This window comes from Erythrolamprus reginae, chromosome 2 (assembly GCF_031021105.1).
Source record: "Erythrolamprus reginae isolate rEryReg1 chromosome 2, rEryReg1.hap1, whole genome shotgun sequence".
Lineage (NCBI taxonomy): Eukaryota > Metazoa > Chordata > Lepidosauria > Squamata > Dipsadidae > Erythrolamprus > Erythrolamprus reginae.
Genome location: NC_091951.1, coordinates 87044117 through 87069584, shown reverse-complemented (window position 1 = coordinate 87069584; position 25468 = coordinate 87044117). Strand labels below are relative to the sequence as shown.

The following is a 25468-nucleotide window of genomic DNA, read 5'->3' as shown; positions in this document are numbered from 1 at the left end:
ACAAAAATATTTCCCTTTTTTTTCTTATCGATCCATGGAAGGAAGAACAGTAGCAAATTTGGCTGTTGCTAAAGAAGAAACAACTGTTGTCTCCTTCCTTTTAAATTCCTCAAAGTTCAAGAATAAGACCTGACTTTTTAACTAATTTTGAGTTTCTACCAAAAAAAACCTACACAGAAATTTTAGGTTTACTAAGTTGACGGAACTAAAGACCTGTTTTTGTCCCTCTAATGTGTTGGAAATTGAAGCTTAAGATCTATGGATAAAAGAACTTGCGTGAGAAAAGATCTACTTCAAGGTTGTTTCCTCTCATCAGCTAGTCATATCCTTACTGGGATTTGTTCCTGCAGCATCAGCCATAGGATCTCATCCTTTGAGCTTTGTACCAGGGAAGTGTTATATGTTTCTTCTGTCGAATCACTCTGGCATATCCAAGTATGGGAGGAGCTTAATTCTTCCTTTTCCCTCTCTGCCCAACCCAGGGCCATTTCCAAGGCAGTTAATTTTTTTTTCATAGCCGACAAACTATATTCTGTATGTGTAATTTTTTTTTTTTTGCTGAATTGAAAATGAATAGTATAGATCTATTTTGAGGTTGTTTCCTCTCATCAGCTAGCCATAGCCTTATTTAATTTAACCTATAGGCCAAAATAATTATTTTTGTACTTCTAATACACTCAATAAACAAATTGTGTGTGTGTGCGTGTGTCTGTATGAGAGAGAAAGAGAGAGGGAGACTCTAAAACATGTTCAATATTTAATTAATTTATATAATTGCACCTAGAATGTCATAATATACCAATGTAGTATATATGTAGATCAAAGCAGCATGGTCCTCTGCAATTCATAGATTGAAATTTTATCAGTACATAAAAGTGCTATCCAAGTTTTTTTATTTATTATTAATTTATTTATTAATTAGACTTCTATGCTGCCCTTCTCGAAGCGTGGCATCCATTTGCCCATAACCACTCAGACCACCAATTTTTGCCATGATTTTTCAAGATCAGTTTTCAGATCTTAATACTTTCTCATCTTCAGCAATTATTTGTCTTCTATTCTACTATTTCCTAATATTGCCACATCAATTATTCACATTTTCTTCTTTCAACCACAGTTAAATATGATATGTGCCAATACTTTATCAATTTATATTTTGAATAATATTTTATCCTGCATTTTCAATCCTTGTTAAACCAGATTTAGCAGAATAACAAATTTGGAATGGAACTTGAAGGTCTTCCAGTCTAACCTCTTGCTCAGGCAGGAAACCATATACTGTACTTTTTAAACAAATGGTTGTCCGGTCTCTTCTTTAAAAATCCAGTGTCAGAACATCCATTAATAGAAAACATGGTGTTTTCTATTAATTGTTTTAATAGATGGTGTTTCTATTAATTTTATTTTATTCTATTAATTGTTTTTTATTTAACAGTTCTCTCACTTTTTGCATGCACTCTTGACTAATTATATTTTTGACATATCCGTGCTTAATGTTATTCAACTGTAAAATGGACGGATACTTCTAGGCTTTGTCCAGATGGGTCCTGATGGTTTGATATTTCATTTCCTTTAACTCTTCATAATTTTACCTGATTTTATTGCCCCTGTAACACATTTCTCCAGGTATCATTCTTTAAGGTAAAATCCTTTGTCAATGACTGGATTTCAATTTCTGGTTTTTCATAGTTTTTGATCATCCAAATGTAATATTTTATTTGCATTTTTGCTGTTTGATAGCCAAGATTTGTTTTCTTCAAATTTACTGAAAGTGGGATCATACCAATGACAAATAACAAAAGTAAACAATTGGTGATCCTGGGAAAGATGGTCCTCCTAATGTTGACAAGCCCATATTTTTCATTTCCAACCTCCAATTCTGTTTTCCATTGCTTATTTGTTATTTTTCTATAAACTTTCTAATCTTTTTGCTGACATCAATTGTTTCCAAACATTTGATTGTATCCAAATGTGACAAACAAGAATAAGACTCTATGTAAGTTAGTTTTTCATCTTTGCAATTCTCCAAAACCATTTATCAATCAGAGACAGGTCATTCGTGCCTCTGCTTTTCCTTTTATATCATTTCTGTTCTACTGAAAGAATGTTATTTTCTTCCAAATTATTTGGGATGTTGTCTGTTACTATGCCTATGAGTAATTTAAACGTTGTAGGCAAACATGCTATTGTCTATAGTTTCCTGGTACTGTCCCTTTGGGGTGGCTTTTTGAATCATAGATTTTGCCAGTTATTCACCAACCACTGCTGTCATCCTTATGCAACATTGTTATTTAAATAATTGGTGTAAACTAGTCCTATATTTGAACCCAAAGTCATGCAATTGATTTTTTTTCCAGGAGGTGTGCATTGCTTAATTCTTTTCATTCCATTTTTCAATCCTTTGTGCTGTTCTTCCATTTAGTTTTTACTAAATAATCCTCACAGGATCTTATCCATTCAGAAATTTTATTTTAATCTTTTTGAGCTTCCCTTAAATCTTGCCAAAACTGGGTTGTTTTCTTTTTGTTTTTGATTCTTGGAATTTGCTATTTATACTTTGGTAGAATGACGCTGGCCTGACTGAGGTAGCTAATTTTACTTAAATTGGATGATTCACGCTTCACGGCATTCAATTTTTCCAGTTATTGCTGTTTACAATTTCCAAATCTTCTGCATTTGGTCTGGTGCTGAGCCAATACTTTTTGATGAGGCTTATCTTAGTCCTTACTTTCTTACACTTTTGCTCCTAAATGTTTTTTTTTAATTACTTGCATTTGATCTTTATTTATCTTGGGCTCCAGGTTGATCTTCCAGTGGTTGGTTTTTTATGCCAGTTCACACCCACTTCTTCTGCAATCACTACTGCTGTAATGTAGGCTAGTTGATTAGTTTATTCAACAGCTGTTATTGTAACCCTTGCAAACACCTTATTCACATACTTATAGGTGACAGGTGTGCTTTTTTGTGTACAACTTGCAATGCTGGCAGTCTTTGTCTTTCTACGGGTAACTATATTCAATTTATTACAGGGGAGCCCAAAATGTATGTTGTTAAGTGAGACATTTGTTAAGTGGTTTTTGCCCTATTTTACAACCTTTCTTGACACAGTTGTTAAGTGAATCACTGCAGCTGTTAAATTACTAACCCAGTTGTTAAGTAATCTGACTACCCCATTGACTTTCTTTGTCAGATGGTTGCAAAAAGTGATCACATGACCTTGGGACATTGCAACAATCATAAATATGAATCAGTTGGCAAGTGTCTGAGTTTTGATCACATGATTGTGGGGATGATACAAAGGTTATAACTTTGAATAAATCATTTTTTCATGTAACTTTGATGGTCACTAAACAAACTGTTGTAAGTCTATGACTACCTGTATTATGGTTGGTTACAGAGTTAGCTAGATATTTAAACTGAAGTTGGCATTGTCTACTTATTGATTCTTTCTTAAGGACTGCGGATAAGCAGATATAATCTATAACAATATTAAAAGTATTTTAATTGCAGAATGTAAACTGTTCCAAGTAAAGCTGTTTTTTACAATTAGCTGATGATGTTCAAGTGGTGCTCCAATTGTTTTGAGATTGCATCCAAGGTATCTATTACTATTTACTTCTTTACTTTCTTTTGCCACAGTCATTCTACTTTTATTTGCAGGTCTTTATATTTTATTATTTTCTCTGGTTGTTTCTCTTCTCTTTTGCTGTCTCCAGATATTGTAATGTCTGCTATCTAGACTTTCTTTCTTGTCAGCAGTTGCTGGGGAATTTATTCAAGATAGAAAATGAACATTGGGATTTCATATTTATTGAGTAAGATCTATTCCTTAAAACAAGTCGACATATTTTATAATGAGGCAGTCTGACCCCATATTTCTTTTTCATCTTTTTCTTTGGATGCATCTGTTTCTGTTTTGTCTCAATAATACATGGAGTGAAAGTAGAAGTGAAGCAATCAGTATAAATGAAGCCGATGAAGTTATTTTAGTTTTCTAATCTTTCAATTTAAAACATTTTTATTGGGTGCTAAATGAATAGCTAGAGATAACAAATCTTGCTAATAATAGTAAGCTTAAATCTTACAAAAATGATGAATGTTACAGCTATTTTGCTTTTACTAACATTTTGTTACTGGAGAAAAATGATTCAATGTGTTATTTGTCTGAACAAGATCTGTCTTCTTGAAATATGAAGCCAAGAAAATTAACACATTATTTGGAACCAAGTCATATTGACTTAGTAAGGAATCAGGGGATGTTTTCATTCAAAGAAGAGAGAAAATAAAAACCAAAAAATGAATCTTCTTAAATATATAAAATATGTTTTCTTTTCAAAAATTTTCTCACCTATCATATTGTATCCAGAATTATCCACTACCATGGATAATTGATGACCATAAAGTACAGATATTCTTATGACCAATGTCATTATAGGGAGTCATACCAATTCATTTATTACAATAGGAGATCATGGCATCACAACATTTGAAAAGCCCTTCCTTATGATATAATTAATTTAAGAACTGATTTACATAAACAATAGAGATATTGGGATGTAAGTTGTTTATTCTTTTTTAAAAAAAATATATTTTATTAATTTTCAAAGACAAACATAACAAACATAACATAAAACATTTAGTGGAGCTACAGTCGCTCCGCTCAAAGTAGAAGTCATTATCATAATAATAAAAAAGAAAACATCATCTATAAAATATATGAAAATATATAAAATGAAAATATCTATTTTAACACAATAAATCTAAACCTATATAAAAGTTTATAAAAATAAAGAAAAAAGGATTTTTTTAAGAAGAAAGAAGAATATATGTTTATATTAGTAAATAATTACCATCTAACACAATTTTACTACTAAATTCAAATATTCAAATTAATATAACAACACACTTATCCATTTTTTCTTGTTTCCCACCAAGTATATACCTTCTGCCAAATATCATAAAACTCTGATTCTTCTTGGTTGTTTAACCGTCTCGTCATTATATCGAGCTCGGCACAATCTAAGACTTTTTAAAGAATCTCTGCTTCTTTTGGAATCTCAGTATCTTGCCATTTTTGCGCAAATACTATCCTGGCCACTGCTAATATATGAACCATTAAGTAATATATGTCTTTTTTGTATTTATTATTTGATATACCAAGAAAAAAAAATTCTGGCTTTTTAAAATTTCTTGTTGTGTTATTTCTCTCAACCATTTTTCTATTAAATTCCAATATTCTTTTGCTTTTGTATGATAATAAGTACCTATTTCTATTTTACATTTCCAACAATTAGGCGAGTTAGCTTGAAACATTTTTGAAATTCTACTTGGTGATAACTGCCATCTATAAAACATCTTAATCTGATTCTCTTTAAAAGAAGTTGACTTTGTTATTTTCCAGTTATATGTCCATACCTTTTCCCAAGTGTTTAAATCTATCTCTTTATTTAAGTTTCTACACCAGCTGATCATATTGTCCTTTAATATCCATTCTATGTTTTTACAGTTAATTAAAAATAATTAAGTTGTTTATTCTAAAGGGAAAGATAATTATGCCTAAAAAGACACATTGAAACCATTAATATTACTGTGTTCCTATAGCCAATGGTTTCATTGAGAATACTTTGTTCCAAAAGTGCTTTTTTCCAAGTGGCAACTGGATCTTTCTGTTTTTATTTGAAAACATTACACTTCTCATCCAAGAAGCTCCTTCAGCTCTGATACATGCACACTTCAAACCCAAGAATACACTAGGGCAGAGGATAAAATACTGAGCAATGTGATATATGCAATACAAAACAACCACTTCATAAATGCATGGTACAACATAGGAGAACAAACCCATCAGGACAAGATTCAGCAGCAAGATTTCAGCATTTAAAACACAAAGGCAATTCTTTTGAAGACAGCAAAGTACACATTTTGGACAGAGAGGACCGCTGGTTTGAAAGAATGTTCAAAGAGGCCATCTATGTAAAAATTAAACAATCCTCTCTTAACAGAGGGGGAGGGATAAGACATCATCTATCTTCAGTCTACAACACTTTCAACAGTTCCAAGAATGTTTCACACTCATTTGCACTACTCAGGTGACCCTGATCACCCAGATAAACTTCCAGGTGACTTCAAGGACACTCTAAAAGAATACAAAAAAAGAGTTGTCTGCAAGGAGTATAAATCCTTCCATCCTGCACCATCTAGTCCAGTGATGGCGAACCTTTTTATCCTCTGGTGCTGAAAGTGCGTTGGTGTGTGCTATCATGCATATGAGTGCCCATACCCATAATTCAATGCCTGGGTAGTCCGAAAACAGCTTCATCCGCCCTCCTGAGGCCTTCTGGAGGCTGGAAATTGCCTCTTTCCCAAATTCTGGTAGGCTCAGTAGGCTCGTGTTTTGCCCTCCCAGTAGGCTCCAAAGGATTCCCTGAAGCCAGGGGAGGGTAAAAACGCCATCCACACATCCACATCCCACCCAGAGGCTCTCAGGAAGCCAAAAACACCCTGCCTCTGAGCAAGCCAAAAATCAGCTCCCCTGCACACACATGCACATTGAAGCTGAGCTACGGCAATGGCTCATGTGTCAGGAAATACAGCTCTGCATGCCACCTGTGGCACCCGTGCCATAGGTTCACCATCACTGATCTAGTCAAAGTATATTATACACTGCTCAAAAAAAATAAAAATAAAGGGAACACTTAAACAACACAATATAACTTCAAGTAAATCAAACTTCTGTGAAATCAAACTGTCCATTTAGGATGCAACACTGATTGACCATCAATTTCACATGCTGTTGTGCACATTCAACTTTGTACAGAACAAAGTATTCAATGAGAATATTTCATTCATTCAGATCTAAGATGTGTTATTTGGGTGTTCCCTTTAATTATTTTTTGAGCAGTATATTTAATATCCTGTACCTGAATATAGTGCATGTCGACATTATACCTGAAGACCTGTGCAGTTGTCCTTTTTTCTCTTTTTCTTATCATTTCATAAGAATGGCATAGAGGCCCTTTTGAGTGAGGGGGTGTAATGATCATGTGACTCACTTAACAATTGCAGTGGTTCACTTAACAACCGCAGCACAAAAAAGTTGTAAGTTGATTGTGACTCACTTAACAGCTGCCTTGCTTAGCCACAAAATTCTGGACCTAACTGTGAATGGGAGCCTGTGGCTGTAGGATACAAGACCTCCCTATGAAATGATCTGAAGCCCAAAGCACGATTTAAATTCAGGATGTCCTCCTTTGTAACTTAGTCGCTTTAGCCACAACTGAGCACTAATTCTGCAGCTGACCGCCACTGTTTCTTGTTCTTTTGTTTGTTTTGCTAATTTCCGGGGTTGCTATGCCCGAGTTGTCCCAATAATACTAAACCGGCAAGAGCAATGGGAGAAAAGTTGCTTTCAAAATCTAGCTAACACAACACACACACACACACACACACTTCTATCATTGATCCAAGAGAAAAACACTTTTGCTTCTTTTCCTCAAAAAAGCCAACACAAACACACAGGCACATACACGTCCCCAGACTCATCCATCTCCATCAGACGGGGGCCACCTTCCGAGAATTAAATCAGCTCGCCAACTTGTAGATTGTCTGGGAAAGTGTGAAGAGGGTAATGACAATACTTCCTCGTGCTGCGAGAGAGAGGACGAGGCAACCGCAGAATAAAATTTTCTTTCCTGGAGGGCTGCGGTCAGTTCGTCCGAAAACAGTGGGATGATAAGAAAGGGGGCGGTGAGCTCATTTAGCCGAAGCGTGGGTGTCGGCGGTGGCCGGGGAAGAAAGACGGGGGTTAACCAACACTCCTCGGAGTGCGCAGACACCTCAGGAGCCTCTGCCCTCGAGTGTCAAACCACGCCGCCTCCCCACTTGGGAAAAGCAGCTTGTAGTTGGAAACTCCGCCGCTCTCACTCCCTCCTCAAGCAAAGCCAAGGATCATTTTATCGAAGGCATTCGGGGGCATCTCGATCTGGCTCCGTTTCAGAGGGGAAGCTCCAAGGGACACTTCGAAGAAAACTTTTCCCTCCCTGGAAGCGGTGGTGCTGCGGGGCGAGAGCAGCTAGCGCGGACTAAGGTAGCTAAAGACAAGCCTCTCGTTGCCTCAGCTGAGCCTTGAGGAGGGGGAATGCCTCGCTCAGGACGGCGGGATTCTCGGTCTCCCTCTGCTCCTGAGATACCGGCTGAGCAGGACCGACGCGTAGCTCCCCCCTAGACTTGGCGCCTAGCAAGCCTCTTCGCTGGCAAACCATTTTCTCAACTCTGAGGAGCTTCTGGAAAACCTTTGCGTCACCCCAGGTCACCCCAGCGATTTCTGCCTCAGCGCCAGGTGGGTAAGTAAGTTAGCTTGACAGTCGAGGAGAGTCCAGGCTACTGGGGAGCCCACCCCAGTCTATGAAGTATGGGTAGCTGTGGGATAAATCTTCCATCCCTTTTGAAGGGACTGGCAATTGGTGCGGGCTGGAGATGATCAGATCTCAATTAGAATACAATTCTTTATTGGCCAAGTGTGACTGGACACACAAGGAATTTGTCTTTGATGCATATGCCCTCAGTGTACATAAAATAAAAGATACATTTGTCAAGAATCATGAGGTACAACACTAAATGAGAATAGACTAGAATTCTTTATTGGCCAAGTGTGATTGGACACACAAGGTATTTGTCTTTGGTGCATATGCTCTCAGTGCACATACAAGAAAATTGTCAAGAATCATGATACCTCACTTAATGATTGTCACAGGGGTCAAATAAGCAATGTGAAAAAAATCAATTTTAATAAAAATCCCTAAGCATACAAGCAACAAGTTACAGCCATAGAGTCATAAGTGGAAGGAAATGGGTGATAGGGTTGATGAGATAAAAATAGTAGTCGTAGTAGTGCAGATTTAGTAAATCGTTTGAGGGAATTAAATGAGCCAGAATTGTAGTTGCTTGTTCAGTTCGGACTAAAAGCTTATATTCAAGATACTGATGAGAAAGAAACATAGTTTATGCAGGAAGTAATGAACTCAATCCGTATAGTCTGAAAGACAGAAGGGAAAGTGGGGACATGATCAAAACATTTAAATATGTTAAAGGGTTAAATAAGGTTCAGGAGAGAAGTATTTTTAATAAGAAAGTGAACACAAGAACAAGGGGTCACAATCTGAGGTTAGTTGGGGGAAAGATCAGAAGCAACGTGAAAAAATATTATTTTACTGAAGGAGTAGTAGATGCTTGGAACAAACTTCCAGCAGACATAGTTGGTAAATCCACAGTAACTGAATTTAAACATGCCTGGGATAAACATATATCCATCCTAAGATAAAATACATGAAATAGTATAAGGGCAGATTAGATGGACCATGAGGCCTTTTTTCTGCTGTCAGTCTTCTATGTTTCTATGTTTCTATGTAATTCAAACTACGGTAATCAAAACTCATTTTCCCCATGGAGTTGGTGAAATTTACTCTTGGTATCCTGGGGATTGAACTCTAAACTTTTCTTCCCTGAGAAAATTTGATATTGGCTCCTCCAAAGTTTAAGTGGAAAGAATCGCTTTGTAGTAACCCTAATTGGAGGCTGAAAATCTGCGAGGCTGTAAGATTTTATTTTCATTTTTAGTGCATGTATGTCCTTTCGTGTCACTGGTGGAGTACAATTCAGCAGTCTGTATAGTCCGTATGATTTAGCTGTTTACTTAGACAGAGAGCCAGCCTGGGAAAATTATGGATTGGTGAAACAATACACAGTAACACATTTATATACCTCATCTGATGCCTCAATATCTCAGTTTATTAAATTTTGTTAAGGGAGGAGTAAAATTGATTAAAATTGTGCCATATCAATATTTTATCCAATATAACCATTTAAAACCCCTGCTTTCCCATAACATCCCTTTCTTTAATCATGCCCATGAAGAAACATTTCTGAAAATAATGGTTAGGGATGTAAGAAATTGCAAGTTACTAAACTACCAATTTGTTCTATTTTGTCTCACATTTTGTTAGAGGTTGTGTTCTTTAGGAAGTTTTTATACAGCTTCTTCTCCATGGTACTCCACAGCCAAGCATAATATATTGTAAAAATATAACCTAAAGTGTCTGAGTACCCCACCCAGGTCTTCTATGACTCCATCTCTAAGCAAGTTTACAACATGACTTACAGTGGAAAGTATTTCTTTTCGGATCTCTCAACAAGACATTTTTCAGATGTAACATGTTGAAATGAAAGTTAGAAATTGTTTTTCATAATAATTTATCACGTACTAAATTCTGTGAATATTTAAGACTATGTAATGGTGGTGGAAAAATTATTCTTAATATGTAGAATGTCTTTATTGCACGGAAAATGTAATTCTAGTATGATAATTAAATTCAGAGGAAATCACAATAATTACTTTGTGAGCAAATATAATTAGTCTATGCAGCTTCATATCATGAAAAAGCAATTTAATTTTGTCCAGAAAAAATATATGCAACAAAATGGTGAATTAGCTGTTTTTCTACTTTCCTAGGAATTATTAAACAGGGAATAGCAAGAGAAAGTTGGTTTGCTGGGATGGATGGTGGGGAGAAGACAAATGGGATGAATGGTGGACTTCTCTTTTCATCATTAGATCTGCCATTATTTGGGTTCGTTCTACACCCTGAAAAAATGGCTGCAGGTTTTATAGCAAACAAGTTTTCTGTCACATGCAAAGTCACAGATTCAAATTCTACTCATACAAACAACTGGATCAATTTATCATCCAAGGTGTCTTGGAGCCAGTTGATAATGCCACATGGGAGACCTCCATCATGACCCCAATGAAGCTGGATGGCTTGATTCATTTGTGCATGAACTATATAAGGGCACCATTAACAAAGTGCTGCAAGAAACTATGCCGGCTCTACCACAGACTAGTCCATTAGAATGGGAGATACTCAAAGCCCCATGGTCAAGAATCCACATAGACTCGTGGGACCTATGGTGGGGCAAACATTTCTAATTATGATGGATGCCTATTCCAAATTCCCACGCAAATCTAACAATAATGCTCCTACATTTCCTTTTTGCATCCTCCCCAATAAATACACATTGCATGTAATTACTTTAGATACCTTTATATATGATTGGGATTCCTGGAAAATGCCTTAATTGGAGAGTCAGAAATAAGTTCTGTGTACATCTGAAAGATAAACAAATGCTATTTATATACATGGAACATAAAGTGTTTGCAAGATGTCTCTATTATAGCCATGCTTTTGGACATAATAATTAGAGAAAAATAATATTATAGAATACTTATTTTTAATCACAGGATTTTTTAAAACAGTAGCCTGGAATCCCTCTTTCACTATTTATGTTGATAACCATTGACTGCAACACTGTGTTAAGACTGCTCCACATTTTGATTTATTTAATTATACTTTTTCCAAATTAAGTTTGGAAGAAAAAATCAATGATGGAAAAGATGGAATATTATATTTGAGTTAACCAAAATCGTTTTGAGGCATCACTATAACAAAATAGACTTTCTCTTTCAATGCTGGCCATTTACTCTGCTAGCTGACATTTAATTGGCTTATAACTATACTTCTTGTGAGGGATAAGTTTTTGTGGACTGTTCTAGTTAAAGTGTTTATTGCTTTGACCATGAATAACTGTACACTAAAACAAATATTGGATAAACTAATCATGTAAATTCTATGAACAATCCAACTGAGCACTTGTATAAGATACTCAAAAGAAATACATTCTCCATTTGAACATTTGCAGGGGAACACTAGTAGGATTGAACAATTCAATTCAATCCAATACTCTTTTCTCCAGAAAGTAGATCAGGCAAGGGCAGCAGAAGTGAGTAGGTCAAGAGCAGGGCTCCATTAAAATAACACAGGTGTCAGCTGCTTTTCCTGTTGAAAAATGAGTGATTCTAACCCATGAGGCACAGTTCAGATTTTGGATCTGTTCTACATGTACATTGAATGTTACAAATTGCAATTGCTTGTTTTCTTCCTGGTTACAATTTGTTTAATGTTAGAAGTAAAACAACATCGTAACAAAAGCTATACTCTTGAATTTTTGCATGTGAGCCTCCTAGGTCCCATAATGATCTTGCAGAAGTCTGGCATGATGGATAGATAGTTACAATATACTGTACTAAGACTTGTATATCTCCTCAGTCTGTCTAAGAAGCTTACACCACCACGAAACATAACAAAACACAGTTATTATGCAAGTAAGTGCATAAGTGCATAATCAAAATCCATACAAAACCCAAATCCACAATAAAAACAATAATGCCCTTTTCTCACTGTCACAAAAAAAGTAATAAATCTCTCTTTTTAAGTGCTCAAACCATTAATGGATAAAACAATGGTTTAACCCATAAGGAATTATTATTTCTATGAGGGTAAGCCGTTATGCAACTGGAGAACAGTAAACAGGATGCTCAATTCCAAGTGTCCACCCAGTTTATTTCCTGATGAGTAGGGACACATAGTGTCTTCTGTGCTAGACTGCATTGGGTGGCAAATCTTGTTTGGACTAGATGGTCTCAAGGATAGACTCATCCCAAACCATATGTTATATATAGATCCCAAGCAACATATCTGAATTCTACTTAGAAGATAGCCCATAGTCAATGCAGTTCTGAGGTCATGTGGATCTCTTAAAGTTATCAGGTGGGCAACTGCATTTTGTACCAACTGTAGCTTCTGTTTTTATAAAACGGGCAAATTTATGTTGAAAAGATAAGGACATGAATGAGAGTTATTGTCTCTCACTCCAAAAAAAAGGTAGCTATTGGCACACCAGCTAAACATGGGCAGAAGTTCTATTTTCTTCTTCTTCCAAATCAACAGCCATTCTTTTTGTCAAGGCTTAAGCCTTGGTTTATTCCTCTCCAAACAGATAGAATAGAATAGAATAGAATAGAATAGAATAGAATTCTTTATTGGGCAAGTGTGATTGGACACGCAAGGAATTTGTTTTTGGTGCATATACTCTCAATGTACATAAAAAGAAAATATACATTTGTCAAGAATCATGAGGTACAACACTTAATGATTGTCATAGTGGTAAAATAAGCAATAAAGAAACAGTCAATATTAATAAAATTAATAAAAGAAAACAGATTCTCGCAAGTCCCCCAAATTTCCACTGCATCTTTGGCTGAGCAACCCATGGAGATGTGCAACTGGGTATCATCAGCAAACTGATTCTTCCAGTGATTTCATGTACATATTGAGTAGTATTGGGGGATGGCTGAGCCAAGAACCAAGGGTTATGTATTATAGAACCAAGGGTTATGTATCTGTCATGCTTCATTCAAATGGAGCTATTTTCCTGCTCAGAAAAGAAGGAACTGTTAAGCTATTGACAGCAGCCCAGCAGAATATGTAACTTCTATGGTAAAGATACAAGATATATAACGTATATAAATACATGCATCCATCTATCCATACATACACATGCATGTATATGTATATGTACACACACACATTGCATAGGATAGGACTACAACTTAGCTGGAAGCATCAAGGAAATTGATTTATATGGCTCAAATTAACTGAGTCATTGTAAAATAACTTCTGATATTTTCAGGAATTCAAAAATAAAGGTAAGTATTTCTTCCATTCATAGGAAAAGCTTTAAATTACCGGAGTTTCTTGTTTATAGAATAGGATCAAAATGTTTTAACAATTTTATTTTCACTAAACTCCCAAATTACCCCAGAAAACAGCTCAAAACACTACAGAAAAAAGTCTGTGGAGAGGGGCGGCATACAAATCTAAATAAATAATAATTTTTTTAGGTTGCTAGGGGAAGAGATGGCAATAGATTTGACCAGTGAACTACCTTCCTTTCACCACCAGGAATGTTTTGTGATTGAATACTTAAAGGCATACACCTCTGTGAATTAAGTGTCCGTAGGATTACAACTCTCACTTCAAAAATAATTTCTCTCCTTTCAACCAAGGAGAACATATATATAACACCTTATAAATGCAGGTCTTAACTCTTTTAATGCAGATCTTGCACTGAATAATAATTACTTAGATTAATTATTTCAGCATCGCTTGGGAGACAGACCCTTTCAGCAAATGTTTGACCAATGTTGTTATTGGAGTTCACCAATCACCAAATAAATGCACAAAAGGGCCATGTATCATTGACTCCATAATGTATTAACTTATACAGAACATTCAGCCAAAGAAAAAAGTAGTAATAGGAATTTAAGGGGGAAATTAGCATGCAATATTGGAATTACTGGCTTTTAAGAAAAACTAAACGTTGGGCACTAAAAATGGATTTTAATAAATTTAAAGCAGAGATAAAAAGTTACTGGAGGAGTTAATGGAAAAAAGATCACGATGAGTAGGAATTTTCTGGAAGACCAAATTGTAAACAATTCTGGAGGGATGGAGGAGGGGAGGAATTAAAAACAGCTAAAGATATAGCTACATAAAAAGTGATGATTGACAAATAAAAATGTATGCAAGAATGCATATGGAAAATGAAGAGAGGTCCCCATCAGAAAAGATATAACATAGACAGCCCAAAATTCTAGAGCTTGTGTCGGGAAAGCTCTTAGAATGAGCCAAGATTAACAAAAGATGCTAAAATAATAAAAGAGTTTCTTTAGATACATTCAAAATAAAAGGGAAATAAAGGAGGAGAAATTCTAACAGATAACAAAGAGAAAGCATAGCTATTCAGACATTATTTGTTCAATTATCTGGTTCAACAAAAATATGATATGAGCAGGAAATTGTGAAAAAGAGGATGGAGAAACAATTTGAAAATGATACAAACCTAATTAGGAATATCTATTTACTCTGAATGAAGTTAAATCTCCAGGACTAGAAGAATTGTATTTTAAGGTTCTGAAACAATCTCTGATGGTCTGAATGATTAAGTATTATTACTATTATTAAGAAATTTTGAAGAATTGGTGAAGTCCCAAAGACTACTGCCATAATTTCAAAAAGAGGAAATAGTAAGATTCAGTAATATGCAGACTGATGAGGCTGACATCATTTTTTGGGGGTGGGAGTAATTCATACAGATACAGTAGTTCATAAGAACATTGAACAAATGCAGTAATCACTTTGATTTTATCAAAAATACACAGTGCCTCGTATTTGCTACCAGAAAGCTATACTAATTCACTTCGTGGTGCAGCTCTGTGCAAAAGTGCAGGTATTTCTTGGTGCAGCTCTGTGCAAAATCTTCGACATATAATCATCAGAGTTGTTGCAGTGGTGTAGATAATGCGGGTAAAGAGAAGCATCACTAGACCATCCTAATCCCTGGTGTGCTGCATAACTTCCTACTTTGAAGTCTGTTTAGCGGAATATGTGGCCCTCTTTGCTTCATGCTATGAGTCTATTCAGCTATGATAAATGTTCTGCTGACTTAGAAAGTTTATCATGCTTTGGAATAAGAATTGGCATAAGCAATGTAGCAATGCATCATACACAAAATTTTGATGCTGCAGCAGACATCAATTGCCTGGGCACCAGTGGATACATTCAGCACACTTGTGGAGGAAAGAACTTCCAGCTGATTTTCATCTGACACAGAGGGTCTGGGAGGGTGTTTTTAGCTTCCAGAGGGCCTGCAGGTGGTGGTGGAGGGCATTTTCACTCTCCACAGGCTCTAGGAAAGCCTCTAGAGCCTGGGGAGGGCGAAAAACAGGCCTACTGGGCCCACCGGAAGTCAGGAAATGGGCCATTTCTGGCCTCCAGAGGACCTCTGCAGGAATCATGGGGAGCTGTTTTCACAGACATTGAATTATAGGTGTAGGCACTCGCGTATGTACAATAGTCCGTACACATGCACTTTTGGCACCTGGATATAAATAGGTTCGCCATCACTGCTATATACTATGAGGTTAAGTTATAGTTTGGTATGACATTACAAAGACTACTATGGTATTTATAGTGTTATTTTTTACTAGTATATTACTACTTCATGAAAACAGAGTACAGTATACCCAAGGGACCATCAAAATAATTCTTTATTGGCCAACTGTGATGGACACAGAGGGAATTTGTCTCTGGTACCTAAGCTCTCAATGTACATAAAAGCAACAAGTGATAAGTCATGATCATAATAATAAATGCAATCATTATAAATCTTAAGATACAACACTCCATGATAGTCATAGGATACTAATAAGCAATCAACATAAATCATACTAGGATACAAAATAAAATGATCAATATAAATTATGTGTAGAAGTGACACCTTGGAGTAACACTCTTTTGCAACATAAAACATTGAATAAGCAACATGCCCAGTTAATAACTGACTTTTGCATACTGCATCTGATATTTCTTGCATTTTTAAATTATGAGACAATGCAATGGAATCCTTTCAAGTTTTCCTTTCTTGATTTCTGCCTTGGTACTCTTTGCTGGTGCAGATGTCATGTGGACAATGTGAAAATCAGTTCTTCCATTGCTAGTAAATAATACTGTATGTGTAAGAACAAATTTGAGCACCAAAGAAACAAATAATAGATAGAAGCAAGGGAGTCTATTCAAAAGTAGGATTCAATTATTCTGGTAGGTAGGCTGGAACAAAAAATTAAATATAAGAAGGTCTGAACTTTATATAAACAAGGCTTGCTCTTAATTAACCGTGTTGTTAAAATTCTTTTGGATGTACTTCCTAACTTTCTTCAATAGATATAGCTTATTCTCCATTTTTAATTTTATCAGCATATCTAAATGGTTTTAGTTTCTTTTAAGGAGATGATACTTGATAAAAAGTAACTAGCAGATCAAGCCACTAGTCACATTTAACACCCGTTTACTGTGGCAAAGAAGTGGTTAAGAATTTCTGAATGAATTGCATACCAGGATTTCTCTTGCTCATTGTTCACAGGCTTTGATGGTGTGAGCATCAGTGTCTCTCACATCATGTACTGCAGCTGATAACTGTCATATCTCAGGTTGTGATTCCTTTTAAATAACATGATAAATTTATTGATAGGAAAAAAGTTTTATCCTTGAGAATAAATCCATTACAAACTCCTTCCTTTGTAACGTGAGCTTTGTGTTCATGTCTTGAACACTACACCCTAGATCAGTGATGGCGAACCTATGGCATGGGTGCCACAGGTGACACGCAGAGCCATATCTGCTGGCACGTGAGCTGTTGCCCTAGCTCAGCTCTAGCGTGCATGTGTGTTCTGGTCAGCTGATTTTTGGCTCGCACAGAGACACTGGGAGGGCTTTTTTGGCTTCCAGAGAGCTTTCTGGGGGATAGAGGAGGGCATTTTTACTGTCCCCTGCCTCCAGGGAAGCCTTTGGAACCTGGGGAGGGCAAAACACGAGTCTACTGAACCCATCAGAAGTTGGGAAACAGGCCATTTCCGACCTCCAGAGGGCCTCTGAGCAGCCTAGGAAGCTGTTTTCGCCTTCCCAGGCATTGAATTATGTGTGTGCCCACACTTTTTCAGCACATGGGGGTCGGGGGGGGAAGGTTTGCCATCACTGCCCTAGATCCCAGCGGCCAATAAGGTCCCACAGAGTTGGCCTTCTTCAGGTCCCGTCGACCAAACAATGTCGTTTGGCAGGCCCCAGGGGAAGAGCCTTCTCTGTGGCGGCCCCGGCCCTCTGGAATCAACTCCCCCTAGAGATTAGAACAGCCCCCACCCTCCTTGTCTTTCGCAAATTACTCAAGACCCACCTTTATCACCAGGCATGGGGGAGTTAAGATATACCTTCCCCTAGGCTATTACAAGTTATGCATGGTATGTTTGGGTGTAAGTTTGGTTTTTATAATAAGGGTTTTTAGTTGTTTTATTAATTGGATTGTTACATGCTGTTTTTATCATTGTTGTTAGCCGCCCTGAGTCTGCGGAGAGGGGCGGCATACAAATCCAATAAATAAATAAATAAATCTTCAATAAAGATATTTGTTTATAGGACAAACACAAAATGATATATAAAAATACAGTGAATATATCAAATATATACATGCTGCTTCATCCATGCTTTGGTCTAGCTTGAAATATTTTGATCACAACTCGTCTGATCTTGGAATTTTCCTATAATGTTTCATGTCCTGAGCCTCTGTCCCTGCCTCTCTTCCTTCTGCTTGCCCCAGGATGATATTCTCCAAAGCACCTGAGAGCAAAGCAAGAATTAACAGATGGAGAATTTCCAAAAGAGATCCCATCTAGAATATGGAAAAATTTCCAGTCAGTGAGAACAAGTAGTCAGTGGAATGGCTTGCCTCCAAATATTGTGGGTGCTCCATCAATGGAGATTGGATCAAGGATTGGACTATTTATTTATTTGTTTGTTTGTTTGTTTGTTTTGTCCAATACAAATTGAAAGTTAAAGAGAATAAAAATGTGTAGTAGTAAATATCAGGGAAGGGATAGAAGAGATATGAGAATAGAATACATCAATGAAGAGTAGAGGAAGTATATATGAATGGGAGAAAAGATATATAAAATATAGGAGAGACAATTGGACAGGGGACGGAAGGCACACTAGTGCACTTATGCTCGCCCCTAGAAGCTCTTCAAGGTCCCTTACAAAAGATATTCTGTTATGCATCTGCTGGTTTTTTTTATCTTGACAACACATTAGCAGGTCTTCAACAGCAATACTGTATAGAGTTTTTAAAAATAAGTTATAGTTGTTTTCATGAAGCTGCAGCAATAAACATATTTTTTTACTTGCAATCAAATTCACACACATAAACACCCATTTGTTTGTTGGTGCCCATCATTCATAAGAAAACCTAAACTCCATAATTCAGACAATGCACCTTTAGAACATGATAGGAGAGTTCACGGTGTCCCTGATTATGAAAATGGTTTATCTGCTTTTTTGGAATGTGATCAGGAATTGATGTTTTGGGTCAATTATTCTAAAATGAATCTACAGCATTACCCACAATGACCTCGTCCTATCTGGATATAGAGCATATATCCATACCAAAATCAGTCTGTCTCTGTCATCTCTGTCTCCCTCCCTCCCTCTCAATCCTGGTCAGGTATATCATGACCAAAATATATGTTGGTCAACTCATGGCAGTAAACATGTCTCATATTCTTATCAGCATCTTCTTATTTTGGGGTAGATGTAGGAAAGAAAACATGATTGCTTTATCAGAAGAGGATAAAGTATCTATTTTTGTTACTGATGTAAAAGTGCTTTGTTGTATGCTATATGCTACTTACAAATATACACTGCTCAAAAAAAATAAATGGAACACTTAAACAACACAATATAACTCCAAGTAAATCAAACTTCTGTGAAATCAAACTGTCCACCTAGGAAGCAACACTGATTGACAATCAATTTCACATGCTTTTGTGCATATTCAATTTTGTACAGAACAAAGTGTTCAATGAGAATATTTCATTCATTCAGATCTAGGATTTGTTATTTGAGTGTTTCCTTTAATTTTTTGAGCAGTATATTTTCTTTCGGGATCTTAGATTTAAAATTATTGCAGTCTTAGAAATACTCAGGCCCAGCACCCTCTCCTTTGAATGAAGACTAAGAGGAAAGCTTCCACTTGGCTCAGGAACTGGTAGTTTTGATGAATACCATATGGCTTGGAAGGCTCCCGACATAAGATATTTGGATAATAAATTTGGAGGCAGGCTCCTACTATGTAATATTTTTGCAATATTTATTCTTGACTTCACTCTCACATTTATTTATTTAGCTGTAAAAACTTCAAAAAACAGCAATAGTGAAACATTTGTTTTAATTTTCAGATTGATCAAAGAAAAGAAGGAAACTGACCCAACAATTCATCAGACAAGACAAAACTCTGAAGACTTTTTTGGGAGATCTTTTTTCATCGAATTTGAGTCAAAGGATGTGTCTGGTAGACAGAAGCACAAACAGGAATTCTACAGATATTCAACCTGTCCTAGGACTATTCCTGGGAACCATCTCGCTGATTACAGTTGCTATGAATATTTTGGTCTTATATGCAGTGAAAACAGAAAAGAAACTACAGACAGTTGGCAATCTTTATATTGTCAGTCTTTCATGTGCAGATGTGATAGTTGGTGCAGCTGTGATGCCACTAAACATTGTATACTTGTTGAAGGATAAGTGGATTTTGACTAGAAAAGCTTGCCTCTTTTGGCTTTCAATGGATTATGTAGCCAGCACAGCTTCAATATTCAGCCTTTTCATACTCTGTGTAGATCGCTACCGTTCAGTCCAACAGCCTTTAAAATATCTCAAGTACAGGACCAAATCCAGAGCCTCAGTCATGATTTCAATAGCTTGGCTGCTGTCCTTCCTGTGGGTCATTCCAATACTTGGCTGGCAAAAATTCACAGATTACAGTGGCATGACAATTCATAACAGAACGTATGATGAAAACATATGTGAAACAGATTTTTGTAGAACCACATGGTTTAAAGTCTTGACAGCCACAATCAACTTCTATGTGCCATCATTGCTGATGCTGTGGTTTTATGCAAACATTTACAAGGCTGTCTGTAAGCATTATCAGCATCGACAACTCATAAATGGATCGTACAGATATAACTCTAATGACTTTGGTGTGCCGAATGGAAAGATTCAGGCAATGCAAAAGATTGGTTCCCAAAGTTCCAATAAAGACAGAGGATTTTCTTTCAGTGCAAATGATAACTTCGAGCAAAACAAAACGAGGGAAGCTAACCTTCCATTAAGCAGGTTTGTTAAAATCTCGAAGGATTTTCCTAAAGGAAGTAACCATGAAATAATAAAGCTGAATTGTTTTCCTCCAGCCATGATTCAGAAAGACTTTGAATCAGTCAATACAAAAGGAGAATATGCCTGTGTCAGTAACAGTACTGAAAATATAAAAAATCCTATCTCCCAGTTAGGCAAAATACCAGATAGGCAAAGCTTTGCAGGAAGATCATTGCCTACAATTCACTTGAATTCCTCCCTAGAGCAAAATTCTTATACTGAGCAACATTTTCCTCAGACGTATTCTAACAGGAGAGATCCCCTCAGCCTCTGTTACCTGAAAGAGACATGGGGAAAGCTACGTACCCAGTCTGTTTGCCAGAGTCAAAAGCTGCGTGTGAATAGGGACAGAAAAGCTGCCAAACAGTTGGGCGTTATAATGGCAGTTTTTATGCTATGTTGGATACCATATTTTGTATTGTTTATGGTCATGGCCTTTTGTGAAATATGTTATAACCGTCCATTTCACATGTTTACGATTTGGCTTGGCTATGTGAATTCAACATTAAATCCATTTATATACCCACTCTGTAACGAAAACTTCAAAAAGGCCTTCAAAAAAATATTTCATATTAAACCTTAACTTATTGCAGACAAAATATATATTGCGGACAAATCCAGCATGTTTATGTTGGAAAGAGGAAATCTGGCTTTGTTTAAATATTGTAAAAAAAAAAGTAAACAATAGTTTGAGTGTCTTAAAAGAGTTGTTTTTTCTGTTTCTAGTGATCTTTTTAACAGTAGAATTTAATTTAAAACAAAATGAGCTATAATGAAATATATTGCTATTTAACAAGTCTTCTGAATGCTAACTTTTATATCTGATCATTTGATTAAGTGTTTAATTTGATTAAGTCTTTAATTTACCACAGTGACTTTTTCAAATTTTCTTCTATGTTTCTATGTAATTGTGTTTACATTGTGTTATAGCAGTCTTTATGTTCCTAAATCTTCAGGAGTTTCAAAAGTGCATTTATTTCTATTTTGATTTTCTTTCCAGAAAAATAATTCACCAGAAATTTAAACTTTTAATAATATTTAGGTTCTATTTACCAACAAATTGGAAACAACACCATACATCCTAGAGTCAGGAAATTCATTGTCCCTTTGTTATCAAAGAGAAGCAATCTTGAATGTGTATTTTCAGTTCAGCTCTGATTTATGGTACAGACAAAATCTCATTCTGGCTTCACTTTTGGTTGCTTCATGTATATGCATGCCATAAATATAACTCAGTTGAGAAGTGTCTGAATTATGATCATGTGACCATGGGAATGGTGCAACAGTCATAAGTATGAAAAATGGTTGTAAGTTACTTTTTCTGTGCTGTTTTAATTTCAAATGGTCACTAAATGAATTGTTGTAGGTTGAGAACTGTTGTCTCCTTGACTAATACTAATTATGAATAATTAGCTTTTAGAAGAACAATTAGAACAATAGCTTTTTGAGATAAATCAAGCCAGATGCTACCTGTCTTGCCTCCCAAGGATATTCCATTGTTCTTTCTAAACATTCAGCCCTTTCAAGGAAATCTAAGAAGTCCTTCTATTTTAAAAATAATCCACCAGATTGGCAAAACTATTAAGAAGTATTTTGCCTGCCTAAAATAGAAGTGGACTGAATGACAGGCTTGCTCTGGGACAAAATTGTTTACATTGTCTTTTTATATTGTTGTTAGCCACCCCGAATCTTCAGAGAGGAGCGGCATACAAATCTAATAAATACAAATACAGAATGATCAGCAGGGAGAGTAGAAGTGAATCTTTGCTCAACTTTCTCTTTAGGATGCTCAGGACTATTTGACAAATATTAGGAGATATTTTTGTCTCTTCATTTATAATTTTGCCATTTTGGAACTCAGTATTTTTTTAATTGACTCTCCATCCTTCAGTCAGAATTCGATTCTCCTCAGCTCAGTTTTCAGAGAATTGTCATGCTGAAAAAGATAGATAAATTTTCCCAAAGAAATAATAAAAAGCTAGTAACACATACAACAGTGTTTAATTTGTTTTGAATAAGATCTACAACAACTAGATGTCCGACTTAAGAAAATCCATATAATAGCACAGTCATGAAATCTGGAATTGGATACACTCTTTGTCCTGGGTTATCAGTATTCTTCATGTATTATAAAACTAGTTTAATGTATACCCTAACATTGTTATGTCCCAAATTTTCTTTTTTGTTCTTTTTACGCATAACCATGCACATATAAAACATAATTATTTATCAGTTAGAAATCTGAAAATCTGATTCCCAAACTGGATTTCAGTATTTGCGAAAGGAAATCTAACATTTAGTAAGAACAATTTTCAATGAATATTTTTTTTAAAAACCCCAGTGTAATTAATAATTATTTAATTTAATGTTAACTTCTTGTACCTTTTTTCAAACATCATGATATATTTTCCATGTGTTAGAGAAGCTTTTTAAAGGAAGACTTTCAATTGGGACTATATTACAAAACCTCAGATAACTTAATAGTATTTAATATTGGCATAAACCAGTATGAATCATTGGCAGGATGGAAAACATTTGCTTGAAATGGATAATAATAATAATGATAATGATAATGATAATGATAATGATGACAATTATTATTATTATTATTATTATTATTTTTATTATTATTACTATTATTATTACTATTATTAATTAGATTTGTATGACGCCCCTCTCCGAAGAGTCGGGGCAGCATACAAATCTAATAAGCTCCAAGTGGTAGGAGTTCCTATTTTTCAGAATATCAATTTAAGGCAAACAATATTTACATATTTATGAAAATAGTATCTTGTGTCCCATCTTATTTTTTTGTTTTCTAATGCTACCACCTCCCAAAGAACTGATAAATAAAAATAACAAATTTATGATTTTTTTTACTGCATCCACCATTTTATGATGCCCTAAACCAAGAGTGTCAAACTTGCCACCCGCGGGTTGGGTATGTCATTATTATTATTATTTATTAGATTCATATGCTGCCCCTATCTGAGGACTCATGCCATGTCCATGCCAATTTAGAGAAAGGAGGAAAAGTCACATCACTTGACTCCATAACGACTTGACTTTGACACTTCTGCCCTAAATTCTGTTTTCACTGATAAAATGCTAGCAGAGGGCAGAGAAAGGAAATGAAAGTCCTTTCATTCTCTAGTCATAAACCATTTTTGAGCCTGGTTTCATTTTAATTCTTGATTATTTTATTGGCAAATATAATATTTTATTATTTCCTCTTATTAATTGAAGATATTTTTTTTCTTCGAATAGAGAGATGCCCAAAATTATGTTTTGTTGTAACTCAAAGCAAATGTTTTGTCTTCTGGAAGTTCACCAATCTATTCCAGATGAATCCCAATTGGGCAGAAATAAAACTTGGATCATTTTCGTTGCACTGGATTTCAGCTGAAATAGAAATTGCAGGAATGCCTGAGCAGGCTTGTGGGATAAGCACAGGGGCGGGCTACTGCCCGGATGTGCACACACATTCATTCAAACACACACACACTCCTTATAAACCCTTAGCCTACCATGATGTTAATTCTTTTACGGTCACAGTGAAGTTTATGAACAAACCAATCTTAAATCATCATACTATTTACAAGGCACACACTTTACATGCATCTTTGTCCAAGTGATCCTGTCAGCACCGTGTATACTTGTTGGAGGAAGACATTAAAACCATAGAAAATAGTGGTGTCTCTGGCCATTTAGAAACAGAACTTGGGGGGATGAGGTCCACCTCAGTTGTAATAATAATAATAATAATAATAATAATAATAATAATAATAATAATAATAATAATAATAATAATCTCTCTCATCTGAAAAGAGTGATCTGCAACTTAGGGTGCTCCCAGATCCTTATTTTTACTGAATCCAGAGGATACAAAACCTTTGAAGTATAAGATTAACAACTAAGTGCCATTTCTGACTCTTCCCCCCGCTGGTTGAATCTGGCAAGTTCCTGACATCTTGGATAGGTGCTATCTTTATTCCTGAAATTTTGAAAAATGTCTAGAATTTATAAGTAAAAACTGCAGTCACTAGACTGCTGATAAAGTTCAGCATTACTAGGAACTGATTACACAGCTACCTTATTTTAAAGCTCTAAATGGCTTACAGGCTATTTGAAACATTAAGGTTTATCTTTGTGTGGCTATTAGGTTCTGATGGAGAAATCTTTCTAAGGACACATTACTGACTCACCTTGTTCTCACCTTATAAAATGCATATTTTAATTAATTAATTAACTTTTAATTACTAAGCAATTTTAGTTTTAATTTTGCCCAGCTGTGGCATTTAGGGGAAAAAAGAAGCTAATCTTTTTATTAGGCCTTTAATTACTAAGCAATTTTAATTTACATTTTAATTTTCATTTGGTTTTTTATAGTCTTTTATAGTCAATTTTGTTAAAAATGTGGGCTAAAATTGAGTCAAATAAAAATATTAACCTGCTGCTCCACTTCCCTGTTTCGAACTGACTCATATAATGAAGCAATCCAAAGTGCCTAAATTTCAAATTCTGTAAAATAGACAATTTAGAATGTATATGGATAAATGGTCAGTGTATATGCAATCATAATTATCCCCCCCCCCCAAAAGGGAAAAGTCACAGATTCATTGTATAAGATATAATCATGGCTTAATCATGATTAAATCCAAGTGATGTCCTGAGCACAGCCCAACAATGAAGCTCCTCGGCTCTTCCATTGCTTAACTGGCCACAGGCCAGTTAGCTTGACATCAGTTGTCGTTAAA

General features: G+C 35.7%; 1 protein-coding gene across 1 annotated transcript; it reads left to right on the top strand.

Moving 5' to 3' along the window:
- Positions 1–7776: 7776 nt before the first annotated feature.
- Positions 7777–22700, top strand: HRH1 (histamine receptor H1). The gene is made up of 2 exons (XM_070735777.1): positions 7777–8342; positions 19733–22700. Exon 2 carries the CDS (start codon positions 19837–19839, stop codon positions 21292–21294), a length of 1458 nt encoding a protein of 485 aa, XP_070591878.1. The 5' UTR covers positions 7777–8342; positions 19733–19836; the 3' UTR covers positions 21295–22700.
- Positions 22701–25468: the final 2768 nt, after the last annotated feature.

Coding starts and splice junctions, on each gene's coding strand:
- HRH1 (XM_070735777.1), top strand. CDS start 19,837: ATGTGTCTGGTAGACAGAAGCACAAACAGGAATTCTACAGATATTCAA.